The sequence below is a fragment of the Gigantopelta aegis genome, chromosome 2 (assembly GCF_016097555.1).
Source record: "Gigantopelta aegis isolate Gae_Host chromosome 2, Gae_host_genome, whole genome shotgun sequence".
Lineage (NCBI taxonomy): Eukaryota > Metazoa > Mollusca > Gastropoda > Neomphalida > Peltospiridae > Gigantopelta > Gigantopelta aegis.
Window position 1 is genome coordinate 6,778,423 of NC_054700.1, and position 20,265 is coordinate 6,798,687.

The window sequence follows — 20,265 nt, forward strand, 5'->3', positions numbered from 1 at the left end:
CGCTATATTGACCACAGACAATATAGCTTGACGTGCACCAGTAAAACAAAAACAGTCTAGAAAGCGTCCGCCATTGCCCCCCCCCCCCCCCCCCCACCCCCTCGAACGTGCCTAAGGTATTTAAACCACTGATTCAAGAGTTGAACCAATATGATAACCGTTTTACGTTTTAGTTTTACCAATACATTTACATACAAATAAGGATATAGCATCTAGACCTAACAACACAGACACGAGCCATTCAACTCACAGCATTTGGACGTATATACTTTTATTTACAGTAATACTTTTACAAACGACAATTATTCTTCTGTAATATGACCAAGAATAAACAAAAACTTCCATCCACTTTACATGTTTCAGCACATTACACAATATATTATATTCAGTAATTACAATACTACACACTGTACTGATGCCACGTGAGTATAAAGCAACTGTAAATATGGCAGTTTTGTTATGGAATAATCTCTTTTAAAACAAGATACACAAGATGTGTCCTATGTTATTATTTACATTAATAACTTTTACATGAGGCTATATTGTCTAGGACTAAATAAACACAATCGTCACTTTTTTGTTTTAATACGTCAGAATAAACTTTGGTTAGCTACTACTAACAAATTACTTCTTTCACTATAGATCACCTTTTTCTAAATAATTTATATGCCAGTAGTAGTGACGGGTTAACTTTTCTAACAAAATTGATATATCGGTCAAATCAGGTACAGTATATATACATATAATAGTGTGGCACTTTCCAACAAAATGGCTTTAATTCAACAAGTGACATATTTAAAGCATGTTCCTGTCGTAAGCAGAATTCTTTAGCGAGGTGAGATAACGTGCCTACGACAAGCGTGCTTGAACAGGTTTCTGATGTAAGCACGTCAAACATTTCCCATGCCCATATGGAACCCTCGTTTTCGCAGTCTTAAGTCCGACGGTTTAACCACTTGACGTCCGAGGTTAGTCTATGTGATAGCGTGCTACTGTCCGTCTGTAGGAAATATGTTTCGATTGTAAAATAGTCAGAAACCTGCAACTAAGCTGTAAAGCATATACCTCATATCTGACCTACGATAAACGTAAAACAAATATAATTGAATTTAAATTACTGAAATCTTATTACTTATTGCTTAAGTTTTGTCTTATTATTATATTACTGATTGACTGTTGTGCTTTGAGGTGGAATGACGTGCTGCCATTATAGCTAAATGTTAGTATAATGAGAAAAAAGTACCAAAACGACTGTACGAATACAGATAATTATCTACATATACATGATGGGCATAATTATAATACAAACATGCTCACTAAAGTCAAATCGTTGCTATATAACGTGCAGTTCATAGCACGGCCGAGTGTATAAGGAAACTAAATGCGGCGCTACACGATACGACAGCCTGGTACGAGAATAGCCGAGATATAGCCGATCATGACAAGACAACATTACACTGTCTTCGGTCGCTTTGTAATCGTCTTTTCTCGTATGACGCACTTGTGTCGTGTGACGTCGCCTTAATACAGTCTCTTTTTTTAAAAGTCTTTCGAAAAAAAAGACAGAAAGAAGAAGCATACTACATAGAACAATCTTCTTAAAAATAAACGTGTGATACTCTAGCACACATTTTCTCAAATACACGTTGTGAAAATAGTACAACATCAGGCTAATATACAAATACTGATATAGAATGTTTTTAAAAATATAAATATTTGTTGCTTTGAATACAGTCCGTGAGTATTATTGTAGAACGAAACATCTTTTCCTAGTCATTCCACACAAACGACGTCACTGTGTAGGGTATCTCTGATTTAGTTTTGTTGAGCTTTAAAAATAAAATGTCATTAAATTCATCGTTGCTGACAATCTGTATTTACCCAGACGTCTCGAATTACACGATGACCAATGAATGAAATTTAACAGGCGTGACAGACCAATTCGCGCAAAGAAAATGGGCGGGACGTAGCCCAATGGTAAAACATTCGTTCGATGCACGGTCTGTTTTGGGTCGAATCCCGTCGGTGGGCCCATTTGGCTATTTCCCATCCAATGCACCACGGCTAGTATATGAAAGGCCGTGGTATCTGTTTAATATAAAATAGCCGATGATTAATAAACTAATGTCCTCTAGACGTGCCGTTGAACAAACAAACTTTAACTTTTTGTATGAGAAGTCCAGAGAAAATCATCTAAAACATTTTCAATTGGGCAATTCCTCGCTGACCGACGTTACATTTTCAGTAATGTTTTTTAAAAACTTGAAATATTTATATTCTGGTCATTATTGTACTCAAGCATTTCTTACTGTTGTGATCGTATCAGATAAACATAAGCTATTAATGTTGCTATAAAAAATCATAAACTACAACAAGTGCTCTTTGGTGGCCATTTAATTGATTATTGGAGTTTACTGGACAGTTCGTTTGCTTTTAACGATACCACGATCGTTTATTAATTAATCAGCGGCTTTAGGTTGTGAAACATTTGATAATTCTGACATGTTACTCTTAGACGAATCCCGCTACATTTGCTTTTTCATTAGCAGCAAGAAATCTTTTCTATACACTTTTCCATTCAGAATTGCACATATATCCATGTCCCTGATGTTATCTCGAAATTCCTACATTATATTGTAAACATCGTTTTTAATCCATTAGAAATATTTTATTGTATGTTAAGTTATGTCATGAATCAAGATGCTACTACACAGGTCATACTATTATTAAAGGCTCAACAACGGATGAATGCCATCACGTTTCATATGACGTCTGCTCCTTGATATGCCACTGAAGTCCTAAGCACTGTTCTATATATCATCTTCATTGCTGGATGATTGGCCAATGCCGGGAGGTATATTATGGCAATGGATTTGTTTCTTACAGGTTTTGAGGGTTCTTGTAGTTCATTTGGATCGAACGAACACAGACTTTAATGTGTTCATGTAAGTGGCAATCTTACGCTGGTCCTGTGTTTACAAAACGTTTAGAGTCTAAACTAAAACATCTAACATAGTCTGCTTCAATAGATATTTAAGTCCATACTCAAACGTTTAGAGTCTAAACTAAAACATCTAACATAGTCTGCTTCAATAGATATTTAAGTCCAGACTCAAACGTTTAGAGTCTAAACTAAAACATCTAACATAGTCTGCTTCAATAGATATTTAAGTCCATACTCAAACGTTTAGAGTCTAAACTAAAACATCTAACATAGTCTGCTTCAATAGATATTTAAGTCCATACTCAAACGTTTAGAGTCTAAACTAAAACATCTAACATAGTCTGCTTCAATAGATATTTAAGTCCAGACTCAAACGTTTTACGTGCACGGGCCTTGGTATTAAATAACCTGTGATAAAACCTGCGTTATTATTTCTTGCTGTCACCTTCTAAAATTACGACAGTCGTAAAACCTACGCAGCACATGCGTTACGGTATGTAATATAATATGTAAAATACTTTTAAATATTTTGTTTCAACACCATGGGCATCGGAAGATGCCAGCAGATCAGGACGGTGTGTGTGTGTGTGTGTGTGTGTGTGTGTGTGTGTGTGTAGGGGTTGGGTATAAACTTATAAATTAATTGACCTCTTATATGGGGAATTCATATTCTTCAGAGTTGGTTTGGCAGTGTTTCCTGTCATCCCTCTTCCACCCCCTCCCGCTTCCGAGACACATATAAAGGAATAATTTTAGAAGAACACAGTCTTCTGCCTAATTCTGATTTTACAACAGGACAACAAACAAAATACGTACTAGTTTACTTCGCTCGAAATTTTCATTCTATCGAAACCCTCCTAGCTACGGGAAAAAACGGTTCTTTTGGCAGAATGTAGTGTATATTAGTAGAAGTTTTTTTTTTATCGATACCTCTAGAACACTTTGATTACTAATCATCGGCTATTGAATGTTAAACATTTGGTAATTCAGACAAATATCTTAGTAGAATGCACACCTGGAGTGCGATGGATCACAGAATCAATCGCACTCAATTGACCTTTTCGTTCAGACAGTGCCCAACGCGATTGATACATCAAGGGCCGTGAAATGCATTTTTTTGTTTAACGACACCACTAGAGCACACTGATTTATTAATCATCAGCTATTGGATGTCAAACATTTGATACTTTTGACATATAATCTTTGAGAGGAAACCCGCTACATGTTTCCATTAGTAGCAAGGGATCTTTTATATACACCATCCCACAGACAGGATAGTACTTACCACGGTCTTTTATATATCAGTTGTGACGCACTGGCTGGAACGAGAAATAGTCAAATGGGTCCCGTAACAGTCTTAGTAAAGTGCACGTAAGAGATATTTGCCGACAGGAGTAAATATGTAGCTTAACAGACGACTTGGTCTCTCTCTTAATGTATCGACCAAATCTCCACTCGAAATAACCGCATGTTAATCACCAAATAGCCGTTATTTAAAATGTGCTAGAGCGCCGTTAAACAAACATGCCCGACCTTTGCATTCCTTGCACCGAAATTAAAAGCTCGAGTGTCCTCTAGGCAAGCCGTGTTTGGGTAAGGGCTGGAGATTACTCTATGTAATAGATTGCCAATTTTCGACAATTATACGGTCGTGAACTACCATATCTTAAATACACACATTATCCTAAATCTGACACTAAAAACCTTTAGTTTGACCCTTCTTAAGTTTACTCATAGCATTAAACTAACATGTTGGTGACTGGTACAAAAGCTACAAGAAGAAACCCGACATTCGTTTTCGAAACCGACTCACTCTGTGTTTATAGATTTCTTGTTATAGCGTTTGTACCAATACAAAACGTACACATTTAATGTTATAAGTGAACTCCAAGATAATCAAGCCAAAGGTCTGTTGCATCAGATTTAATTAGAAACTATGGGCCAAATTTAAGGAGCTTGTTTTAACATACACAGTAATTGTATGTAATTACACGCCTTTAAGACAAAATCAGGCTTTGTAAATTCGGGCCTATGTGTATTTTAGACACAGTATCGGTGTTTACCGACCCAATAGTCATCTGATATTTCGAAATTGATAGGGTTTTTTTAGCAGTGAAGCTATAACCCAAGATATAAACAGAACATGGCTACAGGACACGCGAGTTAGAAAATGAGACAATACCAGACTGCAATAATTCAATGATGGGTTAAGACCTGAACATTTCTACCGCTCGTAATTGGTCAGTGATTGGTGACCTCTGTTTCCTTCAGTATGTAGGACAACACATGCAAATAAAAGATTCCTTGCTGCTAAAGATAGGAGTAACCGATGTGGCAGTCGCATATTTCCTCTCACGTAAACCGATTAAATTAGGTGCTAGGCAGAAAAACTCCAACAGGTGAGCTGCATGATACAGTATAGCGTGCTTGAACCTTATTTGGTTTTAAACACAAAAATAAGTGATATGATGTCATGTCATCACCACTTTCAGCTCATTTTAAAGAAAAGTTTCAAGGCACCAAAAAAGTTTAAGACTATACAGTTGTCATGGTTATGATTCAAATCGATATTGTATTATACACAAAAGGTTTTAGCCAGCTTTAGAGTTTTGGTATTCACCACGATAACAGACTTTTAGCTCTCAATCAAGACGCATCAAGTACAATGACTTCACGCATCTGTCTTAAATAATCTTCAACTCAAATTGTGTGTCTACAAATGCTGAACGGATACGAATGATACACGTTCTATCAGATCTCGTCCACGTACGAGTCAACAAACGGCTTCCAAATGGGTTTTAACCATTACAGTTTCAAGACCTACTTTGTTGATCGGATTAACTTCCGGTACTTTCTTTCTTCTCTCTTGGCAACAGGAAAGTAGATTGAACAACGCTTGCACACGCATACACTTACGATTCTCCTGGGAATCCGTAGGACCTGCCCATCACCCACGTAATGGAACTTTCAGTGGGCGTTAGCACGTCAAATTATTAATCGATTGAGTCATACATACACGCATATGAGTTATTTCCTTTTGAGCAAAGCAAAAAACCCCGCCAGGTTGCGTTGCGACACGACCGGCCGCACTGCTCATGCGTGCGATTCGCTGATCAATTCCGAATGTTCGGCTGCACATGCGCCTAGTTCTGATTTCGCTATGAGCTGGCGGCGCCTCACCCCCGGGCTCTGACGTAGTTTTAAAATGTAATACTTCTCGCGGCGAATGTCCCGGATTTCCTCGTAATATTTGTACTTTGGTTCAAACTCCACACACTGGCCTTCTTTGGGTTCGTCGCTGTCTTGGTTGATTGGGCGGATGCATTCTGAAGGAAAGAAAAATTGTACCTCATTACAACAAAAATTCTCTTTGATATTGACGATAAATGGTTGACTGAATGAGTCAAGCAACGGTACTAGCAAGTTTTTTTCTTTTATTGGTAAAGTAATAAATCATAATTGATCCAGGAAAATAATTAAATAAATAAATTTATTTTTAAAAATATGAAGTTTTTGTCTATAGTGAAATCATTTTTAAAATAACTGTAAAGGGCGTGACACTCGGTAATTTCCGTAAATGTCCGTTATCAGTCGGAAATACTGATTTCGTAGCTTCAACTGGTTGTAATAATTGCTCTGTCAGTTTTGAAAAGGGAAGGTGTATCATCAAATCTGTTCTCTAATCAGACCAGGCGCTGATTTAGGCAAAGTTCCAAGGGTACCATCCCTTCCCCTATTTTCGGTGAAGTGATTAATTTTGCCTGTGTATCACGTGATGACTCTTGGTTTCCAATGCCACCAGATAACAATACATTTAGCGGCGCGATCTAGCTCAGTCGGTAGAGCGCTCGCCTGAGGTGATTTGACTGCTGGATCGAACCCCCACGGTGAACCCATTCTCTTTTCTTTTTTTTTCTTATCCCAACTACACTGATATATCAAAGGCCATGGTTTCTGCTGTCCTGCCTGTGGAAAAGTGCATAAAAACAAGAGTCCTTGCTGCTAATGGAAAACTTTCCCTCTAAGAATACATATCACACTTACCAACTATTTAACATCTAGTAGTCGACGATTGTGACGGTACATGCTCTTAATTTGTTTTCGCCTGTGGCGATATTAATTGTTTTAGAAGGCCGTGTGCAGTTCCAAATTGCACTTAGCCAGGTGGGCAACTTGTTACGTAATACTTTTGCGCGACGGTTATCGAGCTGGACTTCTAATACACACCCAGAGCAGGTGTGGAGGCCATGTGGCGAGTAGTTACGTAATACCTCTGCGAGTGCGGTTTCGACGACCGTGATTTTGGCGACCAAGGCGTCAGTAAGTCTGGCGATCAAAGAGAAAAATGCGTCTCTGGGAGTTGGGGATATATCACTTGATAGGGGGAGGACCGCCTTGTACCCCCAGGCGATATTCTGATTTTATAATAAATAGCTAGTGTTTTAGATATATCGAGGAGAACTAGGAAGGCTCCAGGGGATCACGGACGTCGTCCACTGAACGATCTATATTAGTTCAGACGGGACTTTGGTAAATATATATTTTCTGCTCTGTGTATAACCTTGATGTGATTGATGTGACTTTTAATATTTTAATACTGTATTATACCAATATTATTTAGACAGTGTCTTCGGTCATCTGACGAAGTAAATCGTAGTCTTACTGTTCTATATTTATACGAGTATTTGGTAATATAAAGCTTAGCCAGTCATCCTAGCAGACCTAGGTAAACTGTAGGTTATTGTCTTTATTGTGATAGGTACCAGTATTAATTCTGTGTTACAAGGTTACTGAATGAGTAGTTAAGGGTTAATTAAAAATTAACCAGTTAGGAATAGTGTTGTAATTCCTTTATTAATTAAGTTCCCCTGGAAGCGTTTCTCAATTATCACACGTGTGTGTGTTGTGTCACGGTGAAGTGTTTAGCATATTGTGTAAACTAGACACCTAGAGATTAGCTAATTAAGTGATCAGTTCTGGGTTGTTATTATTGTTGTTATTAATTAACTACTGCGGCAGTACTTTGTCAGCGTAGATTAATACAGATTCCAAAGTGTATTGTGTTTTTGTTGTGTTTTCTAGTGAACTAAACGTGCTATAATAATATATGCTTTGTATAAGATCTTATCTCTGATCATACCTAGACGAGCCATACTAGGGTTATACCGCCTGTTACAGAGAGATCTAATAGATATACAGTTAGGAGAGATATTTGGATAATCGTGTTTCATTCAGTTACGGGTATTATAGAATCCCCGTGACAACGATTAACAAACATTCTGAGAGTACTGCTAAAGCAATACATGTCCCCTACGGAGTCCAGCAAGTGTTCATGTCTCCTAAGTGCAAGGGCCACAACTCTGTCAAAATGGCCAAATCGCCAAAAAAGTCAAACTTGATCTGCAAGGGTAGATGGTAAGGCTAAACACAAAATTCCAGCTCACTGTCTTGAGGCATTGTGAAAACAAAAAGACGGGAAAAGTGTAAGTGGGACAGACGGACGGACGGACGGACGGACTGACAGACAAGCTGACTGACTGACAGACAGACTGACAGAAGGACGGAGACGAAACTATAACAATTCCCGGTTAAACCGGTAGGGATCTAATAAATCAATGTGCTCTAGTGTTGTTTTTAAACAAAATACACTTTAACCGTAAACATTAATGTTACGACCCATTATTAAAAGTCCTAGATCTTCGCCTGCAGTTCATTTACGTACTGAAGGTTTTTTTAACAACTATTTTTATAACATTTTCAAAAGCGTAATTATGTAGTAGCCAGAAAATGTCAGGCCGAGTCAGTTATTGATTGTTTTTGTAAAAATAACACACAGCCCTACTTTTATATGACTCGCCCAGACCCGTGATTTATTGTGTACAGCACGAACTAGTTAGCTATGGTGCTTACTCAAGTGTACAAAGTTACAGAGGCATTGGTATGATTTGTCAAATAAGTCGAAACTGGAAGATCATAAATGTCTGATCATGTGTGTACATCCAATTTCAAAATGATTGTAGAACGAGAAATGGCCATCCATGTTTTCTATTAACCACTTTGAGTTATGTTGAAATGAAATAATTGCCTGTCAGAAACGAACTGGCCGAATTTTAAAATGTGTTGAAGTGTTGTTAAAAAAAATTAAAATATTTTGTTTGTTTCTCCCTATGTCGGAATATCTACTAATATAATCACTCTAAAATACTCCTATTGTTTTATACTGTTTACAATGCGCGCGGGATTTTGATGCCGCGCGAAAGCGGATGCGGTGCAGGATTAGTCACCAAAAGTCGCGCTGTTGGTATGGAAAAACTCCTATTAATAAACATAGAATCCATTTTGTTTTGGGTGCGAGTGCGAATAATTTTTACATGCTCATATACCACTAGAGTTTCGAGCATGTCCGTCCCGGGGCCTGTCTTTGGATAGCCAGTGACTTGCTCCGGGACAGGAAAAATTAAGGGGACAATTTTGAAATTTACATCCAAAAATTAAATAGTGGGACTTTAAATTTTGATGCGCATCCCTAATTAATATAATTAATAAAAATAAAATCTACTCATTAAATTTGGTCGCTAGATTAGACTGGGCGGTCAAAAAGAAATTAGATAGATAACTAGTTTAACGGGGGTGGGGGGGGGGGGGGGGGGGGGGGGGGGGGGGGGGTATATGTGTGAATGGACAGAATTTTGAAATTTGCAATTAGTAAAAGAAATTAGTAGGATTTTGTTTTGGTCTATTTTCCGCGTTTCGCACCAGCACTTCGCCCGCGCCGCGCCCGAAACGGCTCACATAGAAAAGAGCCCTTACCTCGATACCCCCAACGTATTGGTAGTATTCCCTTCTCTGGAATGGTTGCTATAGTTACTGGGACTGCAGCGTAAAGCACCGTATCTGTAAAATGAGCCTCTAGCTGAAACAGACAAATTACATAAACTATCAACCATCAATTTAAATGGAGCAAATGCATCGATCTAACTAGGCATTATGTTGAACAATAGCGTATGAAATAAAACGTTTTACTCAATATTTCTCAAAACCCACTCGTATTGCATTATTATTGTCAGTTATATAAACTTAATTTTATTAATACTTCATGTTGTACCATTTGGAAATCAAGATGACGACTATAATGTAGACTTTTTGAAAGTGGCAACCAGTGATTTTGGAGTCCTATACGGTTGTACAATAAAATCCTTGTCAGAGATGGTTTTCTGCTAAATCCTATTTAACCATCTGCAGCTGACTATTGGCTATTTCTCTTTCTAGCCAGTACAGAATGACTGATATATCAAAGGCCGTGGTTTGTGCTGACTTGTCTGTGGAAAAGTGGAAACACATGATCCCTTGCTACTAATGAATTTTTTTTAGAGGGTTTTCCCTCTAAGCCTACGAGTAAACAAGTACCAAATGTTTGACATCCAACAGCCGATAATTAATAAATCATTGTGCTCTAGTGGTGTCGTTAAACAAAACAAACAGATTACTATGTACAAAATAAGGCTATAATCAAAGTTATAGGTTTCGCAAAAAAAACAAAACACTTTCAGTTTGGCTATTTCTGAAAATCAGAAAGCAAGGCAATTTTATTTATTCATGCAAATTATATAGATTTTCTTCAGTTCTATTACGTGTACGTTCGGCACTAAAAGAAACTACATAAAACTAGTTTAAATGGTAAATTGTAAAGGTTAAAACAAAAATTAAAAAACTCTTTCCCGCTGGTATGCAAATCGAGTTACCCTAAAACGGACTGAACCGTTCGTAATGTTAAGGTCAACAATCGCTATAGGTTAGATTTTTATCCCGTCATTTTCTCACCACAAAAAAGTCTTTACCTTTATTTCTGTCACAAAATAGGTCATTCTATACATTATATTGAGTGTGCCACATAAATCTAATAGAGGGCGTTGCTCAAAAGTTGAGGTAAATTTCTGAATTGTCATTTACAGATATGTTGTGTATTCCATGATGTCATATTTATTGTCGATCTTTCATGTTGGTCTCGTTAACTCTTTGAACCCTGTGAACAAGATGGCGTCTGAAGAATGGATAGCACAGTGAAAGAAGGAAGGAAATGTTTTATTTAACGACGCACTCAACACATTTTATTTACGGTAATATGGCGTCGGACATATGGTTAAGGACAGATATTGAGAGAGGAAACCCGCTATTGCCACTTCATGGGCAACTCTTTTCGATTAGCAGCAAGGGATCTTTTATATGCGCCATCCCACATATAGGATAGCACATACTACGGCCATCGATATACCAGCCGTGGTGTACTGGCTGGAACGAGAAATAGCCCAATGGGCCCACCGACGAGGATCGATCCCAGACCGACCGCACATCAAGCGAACGCTTTACCACTGGGCTGCGTCCCGTCCCTGGCTAGTACAATGAAGAGAATCTACGAGTGAGAGGGTTAAGTGTAGTAGAAGCCGGGAACACAACTAATATATTGTTTAGTCATCTGTATTTAGTAGGTTTTATAAAATTAATCGGTATAAATACAAACATGAACTTTGCAATTCCTTTCACAAAGTTCAGCAACCCCCCCCCCAAAAAAAAAAAGCAAGAAAAAAAAAAAAAAAAAAAGAAGAAAATCCCCGCTTTCTAACAGTAAGAACGCCTGTACTTAGTTTAATCAAATTTTTCATATAACTAATTATCACAACTGCTTGAGTTGAGATATCATCAAGCATTCGTCCCCAGTGCCCCTGCGCGTGCTGTAACCTCACCGTGGTGTAGGGGTGTAACATTCTCTTTGAGAATGGCAATACAGCACAAATTGAAATTTGGAGTAAAAGTCCGTATCTATCTGTGATATTTGTATTTTTGCACAGTTCTTTACACTGTTTTTATTTAAATCTTGAATGTTTATATTGATGTTGATCATCACCTTATTTGTTTGCATTACCATAGTTTGACACCCAATAGCCGATGTATTTTTCGTGCTGGGGTGTCGTTAAACATTCATTCATTCATTCATCACACACAGCACACTCATATTATAAACAGTCAGGTCTAGATCTGGCGTTCGCCAAATTCACCAATTGCGAATTTTTAAAAACAATTGTCGAATTTTATTGTAATCTGGCGAAATAATTTCAAGTAGCAATGATATTTTGTTGAAAAAAACCAACAACAGGAGTTCTGCAAGTTTTAAAATTTTATAAGTAATTATGCGAAATTGTCCACTCATGCAGAGCTAAAAAAACAAGAAAAAGAAAAAACCTTTTCGGGGAGTCTTTATCATTATTTGTCCATTTTTGGGTGAAAATAGCTCGATATGTTGTGATAGCAAACTCACAGCTAAACAATATCTGACATCTATAACTCTACACTTGCTGAGTCTCGAGGGACATGTGGGCGGCACGTGCATAGGGAATTCTCGGAGCTGTCGTCTCTGTCCGGGGCGGATGGCGTCGAAGAGTTTGCTTTCTTCCAGAACCAGGTACTTGCTGTGAGAGTCTCCGTACGTCAACAACTGGAAATACAAGCACAGTGGTCAGATTTTAGTTATTCAGGCGCGGATCCAGGATGTTTTAACAGAGGGGCTCAAGGCTCGTTGTTTTTAAAAATATAACTTAAAGGTCCTTGACAGGTAGACGGATAATGTGTATTCTGTAATATATATATTGTTTAACCAAAATAGGGGGCACCCGCCTGAATCCGCGCCAAGTTACAGTACTGGCGTACCCGGGTGGGTACCCTATGAAGACGATGGCCCATCAATTACACCTCGTTTTTCCCCATCTGACAGAGCCGGATTAGTGCTCAGGCCGACTATCATGCGTAGGGCGTAAACGTTTTTTTTTTTGCCCCCTCCCCTCCTCCCATACATGCTGCACGGAATTCCGCTTTTCCACTAAGTAGTAGAATCGACTCTTTATGCTACATGTAGATCCATCCGCTTCCACCCCGCTCATGATCATGATCATCAGCCTATCCCTAATTGTGTTTCCACTAAGTAGTATCTACTTTTTATACCATATGATTCAATACCCAATGTCACGTCAATTGTGCACCATAACAAAAGATGTTTATTGAGCCGAAATCTTTATTCGGAATAGGCCTTTTCTGAGAGGACTACATAGCAGTGTGCCTAACTGGTCTAGCTAACTGAACAAGACTGGGCCTACATGGTATTACGATTATGGTATTAGAGGCGTGCGTGTATGTGTGTGTGGGGGGTGGGGGTGGGGGGGGTGGGTGGGGGGTGGGTAAAAAATATTAGTAGCCTAGAGGTGCCAAATTCCCACCTTACTGTCATATATATATTTGCCTGTCACCCCATAATACGACTCACGGACAATGCGTTTGATATAAAGTCCAAGCTACACCATTCTTTGTCCAATCTCAATCCAATAAAGGTCAAGCGTTTTATATCGGTTGTTAGTTTGATATCAGATGGCTATGCAGTGTATACATAAAACCGCAGTTGTGTTACTACACACTGCCAACCCAGTACTTATGTATGCGATAATTAACATATAGATTCCTAGTTTGCCACAGTCATGATTACGTAACAATTACCCTTGCGATCGATCTGGCACTGAGAGGAAGAGCAACCGGTTTCCGAATCAGTGATAGTGTAATCACATCAAACAGGATGACCAATCAGATATTTTCAAACAGACCGGAAGTGGATCAGATTGGTCGTCCGGTTTAAAATACGACTGTTTGTCTCGTATCCGCCACAAAAATGGATGAATGGCAATGCATGGCGACATTTGTAAAGATATACATGTATTAATTAACATTTTACAAAATCAATAATAGCACAAAAAGAATCCTGTGTTTACACTGTAATAAAAATATGACGATGGTGGCGTGTTAAACATGAATATTCATGAATTAAAGGGACATTCCTGAGTTTGCTGCATTGTAAGATGTTTCTTACTAATAAAATATTTCTACGATTAATGTTACATATTAAATATATTTTCGTGTTTAGAATATCAGTGTTTGTATATTCAATGTGTTTCTGGTCGTCTTAATATTTGTAAGAAGCCTAAATTGGAATTTGTCTTCAAATAAGTTCGTACGTACGAAACAAATATTTTATGAATTAAAATGAAATTTAAATTAGTACTAATATTAGAAACACGTTTAATATACAGCCACTAATATTTTATGCAGAAAAATGTATTTGATATGTAATTACAATCGTTAAAAAGTCTCTGTTAGTCGATAACATCTTACAAATTGCAGCAAACTCAGGAATGGCCCTTTAAGAACGCCTATTTAAAGTCAAAACGTAAAGCCGCGAATGCTCTATATGAGTAACGGCGATTATTTTTTAATCACCATCATTTGTATTCATTTTATTTTAACTTGGTTTTCAAGCCTGTATCAAATTAAGATTCCAGCACGTTATCTTGGCCATGTGACCTCAATGTATGTTTGTATCCAGGACACTGGGTTAATGGTTAATGAGAGATAAGTCGGAATAGTGGCCTTATACTTACCCAATGAACAGTTAAAACTTACTATGGGTAGAAGCCGGTATAGAGATGTGAGGCCAGTACCCGTCATACTGACATCCCATGGTTTAGCTATACTGAACAACAAAACAAACGCAAATATTAACTCAGTTTACAATTATTTAGAATGTATCTCATTAGTTTTTGTGTCTACTAAATGTCTTGTGGACATTTTAGTCCCATTTTGACAGTCTGTTTAACAAATTAATTGTAGGTAGTACTAAATCAAATAACTTCCGGCTGGGTCAAAGTTCGAGGTGCACCCAAGTTTTGATAGAGCAGTCTTGTCATTGTTTGGAAACCATTGCCAGGGGCGTAGTTTGGTCTGGATCCGGGGTGGGGGTTTCGAATATGAATCTAGTGGACCCATTTGTTTACATTATCCCTGGACACGTATATAAATAGCCTAATATTGCAGTATAAAATACGTCTTTTAGTTCGTCCGAATACACCCACCCCCCTACACACACATCTTACGCCCCTGTTTGTGTGTGACACCAAACAGTCGTAGTTTAAAATGTGCTGAGGTGTCGTTAAACATTAATTTATTCATTCATTTCAACTTATTTTCGTGCTTATATTCAATTACGGTTCAAGCAAGCTGTCCCGCCAAACTATACCCGGGGTATAAACTGGACTAGCCCAGAATATACCCCGGGGTATAAAACAGGCTAGTCAAGAATATACCTCTCTAGTCTGTATTTCAATGTCCAGATGGGGTTTTTCCATACTATTTTATGTATTTTGGGCTAGAGATTATCGAAATATCTTCTAAAATGACTAATCTGTGATAGTTTTATTTTTATGAAAGCAATAGTTGCTTTTCTTTTAAAGCGTTTATTATTATTATTTATTTATTTATTTTGTATACAGGTTAGTAATAAAAACAATGAGGGTTAGGGTTAGGGGTATAAAACAGGCTAGCCCACTTTAACCCCGGGTATAGTTTGGCGGGCGGTATATTTTGGGCTATTAGACCGGTATCGGGCTGCGAGCCCAGTACCTACCAGCCTTATCGACCGAGGCCGGTGTCGTTAAACAGATATTATTTTGTTTTTATTCTGCTCGAATGTGTACATCGACCCTAGCCGACAACACTGAAAGTGTATAATGATGCCAGTGTCTCGCCCAGGGTGCGGTTCATTATGAACACTTGCACACAACAGTGCTACACTGTGACGACAAAATGCCAGCGGCGGTTTACGGATATATCACCGCCCCCAGAAATAGATTTAATAGCAAATCCTCAAAGATTTTCACTCTCCGCATCTGACATCCGCCTAGTTGTTAATTTATGGTGTATCTTTAGGGGCTGTTGTCAATTATCGCCACTTTTATAGGAAAAAAACAACCACCACCCTCCAACAACAAAAAAGCAACAAAACCAAAATAACAAAAACCGTACGCTTGAGGGAGGGAGGAAGGGTTAAAATGCCTATGTGGTGTAGTGGATTAAGTCATCGGGCTGGTAGGTACAGAGTCCTGATTGCTGAGGACATATTAATTAGATATAAGCAGAAAAACAATTATAAATAAATAAATAAATATGTTGATTCATGCCTGTAATTCTTAATGTGCTAAACACATTTGAAAAAACACAACCCTCCCACGAGGATAAGATTTGGAAATAGAGAGGACTGGATCATTTTGATGTTTCCAGTCGTTAAGTTACTAGTATGTTTTATCGTTGTTAAAATGTTATGGATTTGCCTTGAGAAAATGGGCTGTCCTGAAGAAAAATATAGGGGATTCGAATTTAATTGAAAATTTACCTAAACATTAAAAAAAATTAGAATTCTACCAAAACCAACCAAGCATAAATGTCTCCAGAAACTTATCAGACATAAAAAATATACTTATATACCACCACTTATATACCACAATTATTTCAGGATTCGTCTCCAGGCATATTTAATATTATTTATTACTACCTCGCTGCATCTGGCCTACGTTCAGCCAGCCACTTTTTGGCAAACGTTTGCAAACTATTTTGACTGGTTCCCGAAGTGTGTCATGCAGCTTAATATGTAACGAAAACATCAGTCTAGCAAATGTTGGCGACAAACTACTGACTGAACTTATCCCTAGTCTTGGATAATTTGTATGATCTTCGAGTCAGAGTATCTTCATTCGAAACAGTTCAATCAAATGTGAATGTATATTCCGATCAGGCGGTTTGAGGTGTCTGTTCTATTTCTTTATTGAATTTACACAGATCCCTTTTTATTAATGAAAAAATGTAGCGGTTTTTTTTCTAAAACTATATATATATATATATATATATATATATATATATCCAATAGCCGATGATTAATATAACAATGTGCTCTTGTGGTGTCGTTAAATATTTAAAAAAAAAACTTTTTTTGTGACATAAATCATGTGACATAAACAACGTGGAAAACATCAATCAACACACCAGAACGGAATCTGATTAATCAGAACGCTAAAGTTGATTATTGTCATTTGTAACTGTTTGTTAGAGCTAATCTTAAAAACTGAACAATTTTGTCCGGTATATTGTCTACCTTGATGTCTTCCTGTTTTCAATATAATAGAAATATAAACAAATATAACAAATATACTACTACTAATAATAACATATTAAAAAGTATTAATAATAATAATAATAATAATAATGTTATTATTAAATAATAATAATAATAATAATAATAATAATAATTATTATTATTATTTTTATTATTATTATTATTATTATTATTATTATTATTATTATTATTATTATTATTATTATTTTACAACGTCAATAACTAGCCGAACTCGGTTAACAAAAAACAACATTTCGTAAAGAATAGTATAACTAATTAATTTTAAATGTTCTTATCGATTTGAACTTCAAATCCAGCATGGGTACGAACGCATGCAAATCCATAAGCATTGCTGCAATTGGCAGATTGGCCAACAGTCTTAATACAATATGCTAATTATGCTAAGCTCATAAACAGAGTAATGAAAGGCTGTTGCTGGGCAAAATACTGAAGGTTGATGGCAACTGGTCGCCTTGCTGCACTGCCGTCATTGATTTTGGTTTTAGCATCAGCAAAATTTAGAGTATTATTACTAAATTGACACGCAATTATTAAATGATTTTGCATCCACGTCCGAGTCATATAGCGAACCACAGGCGATGATTAGTCAGTATGTCACTTTTTTACAATTTAATGTCAGAATCCGCCATCTTGGAATTGACACATTTTTACCAGTTTTCGGTGTTCAGATTTCTATAGACTTTTCATAAATATATGCTATTCTCCATATCAAATAGTTCCAGAAGGTATTTTTTAAAAATATCTTTTAATCTAACTTTCTCCTTTCACATATTCCCCCACCATATATTAATTCGTTATTCTCATTATTCATAAAACTATATTTGCAGTGTTGATGTGGTTGTTGTCACAAAACTTGGTTGAACATTTATGATCTGAGAAACAAAGTTAATACTTAGGAAAAGTCTATAGGAACAGAACTATTACAAAATAAAGCTGTGCTTTCAAAGTCAGATAAATCTAAATATCTAAGTCAAACTCAGCGATGTCCCAGTTATAGAGGTTAGTCAGTATAGATTTGGAAAAACAGCTCAGACCAATAAATCTTGTGCTGGGATTTGATATTGATCAAGACCAACACATAACCGAATTTACAGTAACATGTGATGGCGGTGAAAAAAAGCTGAGTGCTTGTTGTAGCTTAGTAGTAGAATATTCTCTTGAAACGCGATGGATGGTTTAATAATACCGCCTCAATCAAATAACCGTAGTTTAAAACGTGGAACGTAGAACCATCACTTCCAAGGACGATATATATATATATATATATATATATATATATATCCAGGAGGACTGCCACTCACTAAAGAACCTTCTTCTCAGCCATGGACGATATACCCTTCCTACACCACCAGTAGAAAGGCTGCCACTGTCAAGGACGATAAACCCTTTCTACTCTGCCAGTGAGGACTGCCACTCCAAAGGACGACACGCCCTTCCTACTCCAATGCACACTCCCTAGTCTACCAGAAGGACTGTCACTTTTAAGGACGATACGCACACCATAATCGGTCAACAAGAGAACTGCCATTCCCAAGGACGATAATCTATTCCACTACCAAAAGGAGGACTGCCACTCTTAAAGGCCACACCAATATTCCTACGCCGCCACCAAGACGACTGCTTGAAACTCCGTTATGTTCACTCAGCCTTTTTTTTCGCTGAACGTTTGCACACTATTTTGACTGGTTTCCGAAGAGGTCAATCTGTTTAATGATTTATATAGCGTAAAAACTAGTCTAGCAAGAGTTAAGCGACAAACGGCTGACTGAACTAAACTCTTGTTTGAACTAATGTTGGGAATCGGTTGGAATTTTATCATCGATCATCGATTGTAATAGGTCTTCACAAAATCGAATCAACTTTTCATTCTACAATTGATTATAATTATGTGAACTTACGAAGGATTTGAATTATTATGATCATGCGTCTATTGTCCTATTTACATGTATAGACCCTACATTTCACTAACATTACCTTCAACAACTATATGTTCGAAACCTTGGTGGTAATGGGGAATGTAAGAATACTCTAAGTCAACAACTATTTAGTATCTGTTGTCGAGGGGTACACATGAAAAACCCCTCAAACTCCAGACCATTTACATCAATTCCATCGTGCAAACAGCAGGAACAATTACAATTAACAATTTTCAGCGACAATCGAATATGAACGTTTCTAATCGATCATCACACCAGCAGAGCTCTTGCGATCATTTTCTTTTTATTACGATCAATCATCGGAACACCACTAGTTTGAAGTTCTACTTTCTGTATGTTACCTGTTTGAGCATCGGAACACCACTAGTTTGAAGTTCTACTTTCTGTATGGTACCTGTTTGAGCATCGGAACACCACTAGTTTGAAGTTCTACTTTCTGCGTGTTACCTGTTTGAGCATCGGACCACCACTAGTTTGAAGTTCTACTTTCTGTATGTTACCTGTTTGAGCATCGGACCACCACTAGTTTGAAGTTCTACTTTCTGTATGTTACCTGTTTGAGCATCGGACCACCACTAGTTTGAAGTTCTACGTTCTGTGTGTTACCTGTTTGAGCATCGGAACACCACTAGTTTAAAGTTCTACGTTCTGCGAGTTACCTGTTTGAGCATCGGACCACCACTAGTTTGAAGTTCTACGTTCTGCGAGTTACCTGTTTGAGCATCGGAACACCACTAGTTTGAAGTTCTGCGTTCTGCGAGTTACCTGTTTGAGCATCGGACCACCACTAGTTTGAAGTTCTACTTTCTGTATGTTACCTGTTTGAGCATCGGAACACCACTAGTTTGAAGTTCTACGTTCTGTGTGTTACCTGTTTGAGCATCGGACCACCACTAGTTTGAAGTTCTACGTTCTGCGAGTTACCTGTTTGAGCATCGGAACACCACTAGTTTGAAGTTCTGCGTTCTGTGTGTTACCTGTTTGAGCATCAGACCACCACTAGTTTGAAGTTCTACGTTCTGCGAGTTACCTGTTTGAGCATCGGAACACCACTAGTTACCTGTTTGAGCATCGGAACACCACTAGTTTGAAGTTCTACGTTCTGTGTGTTACCTGGTTGAGCATCGGAACACCACTAGTTTGAAGTTCTACGTTCTGTGTGTTACCTGGTTGAGCATCGGAACACCACTAGTTTTAAGTTCTACGTTCTGCATGTTACCTGTTTCAGAATCTGAACACCACTAGTTTGAAGTCCTACGTTCTGCTTGTTACCTGTTTCAGCATCGGAATACCACTAGTTTGAAGTCCTACGTTCTGCTGTTACC

At 37.6% G+C, this 20,265-nt stretch overlaps 1 protein-coding gene across 1 annotated transcript in view; it reads right to left on the minus strand.

The window, feature by feature from the left end:
• Nucleotides 1-4,176: 4,176 nt before the first annotated feature.
• The window catches only part of LOC121380644 (arrestin domain-containing protein 17-like), a 31,399-nt gene continuing 15,310 nt past the window's right edge, over nt 4,177-20,265 (minus strand). The window contains exons 5-7 of the mRNA XM_041509566.1: nt 12,258-12,434; nt 9,755-9,857; nt 4,177-6,270 (exon numbers count right to left, since the gene is read on the minus strand). Of these exons, the coding sequence (XP_041365500.1) occupies nt 6,038-6,270; nt 9,755-9,857; nt 12,258-12,434 (513 nt within the window). The 3' untranslated portion in view covers nt 4,177-6,037. The remainder of the gene's footprint in view (nt 6,271-9,754; nt 9,858-12,257; nt 12,435-20,265) is intronic.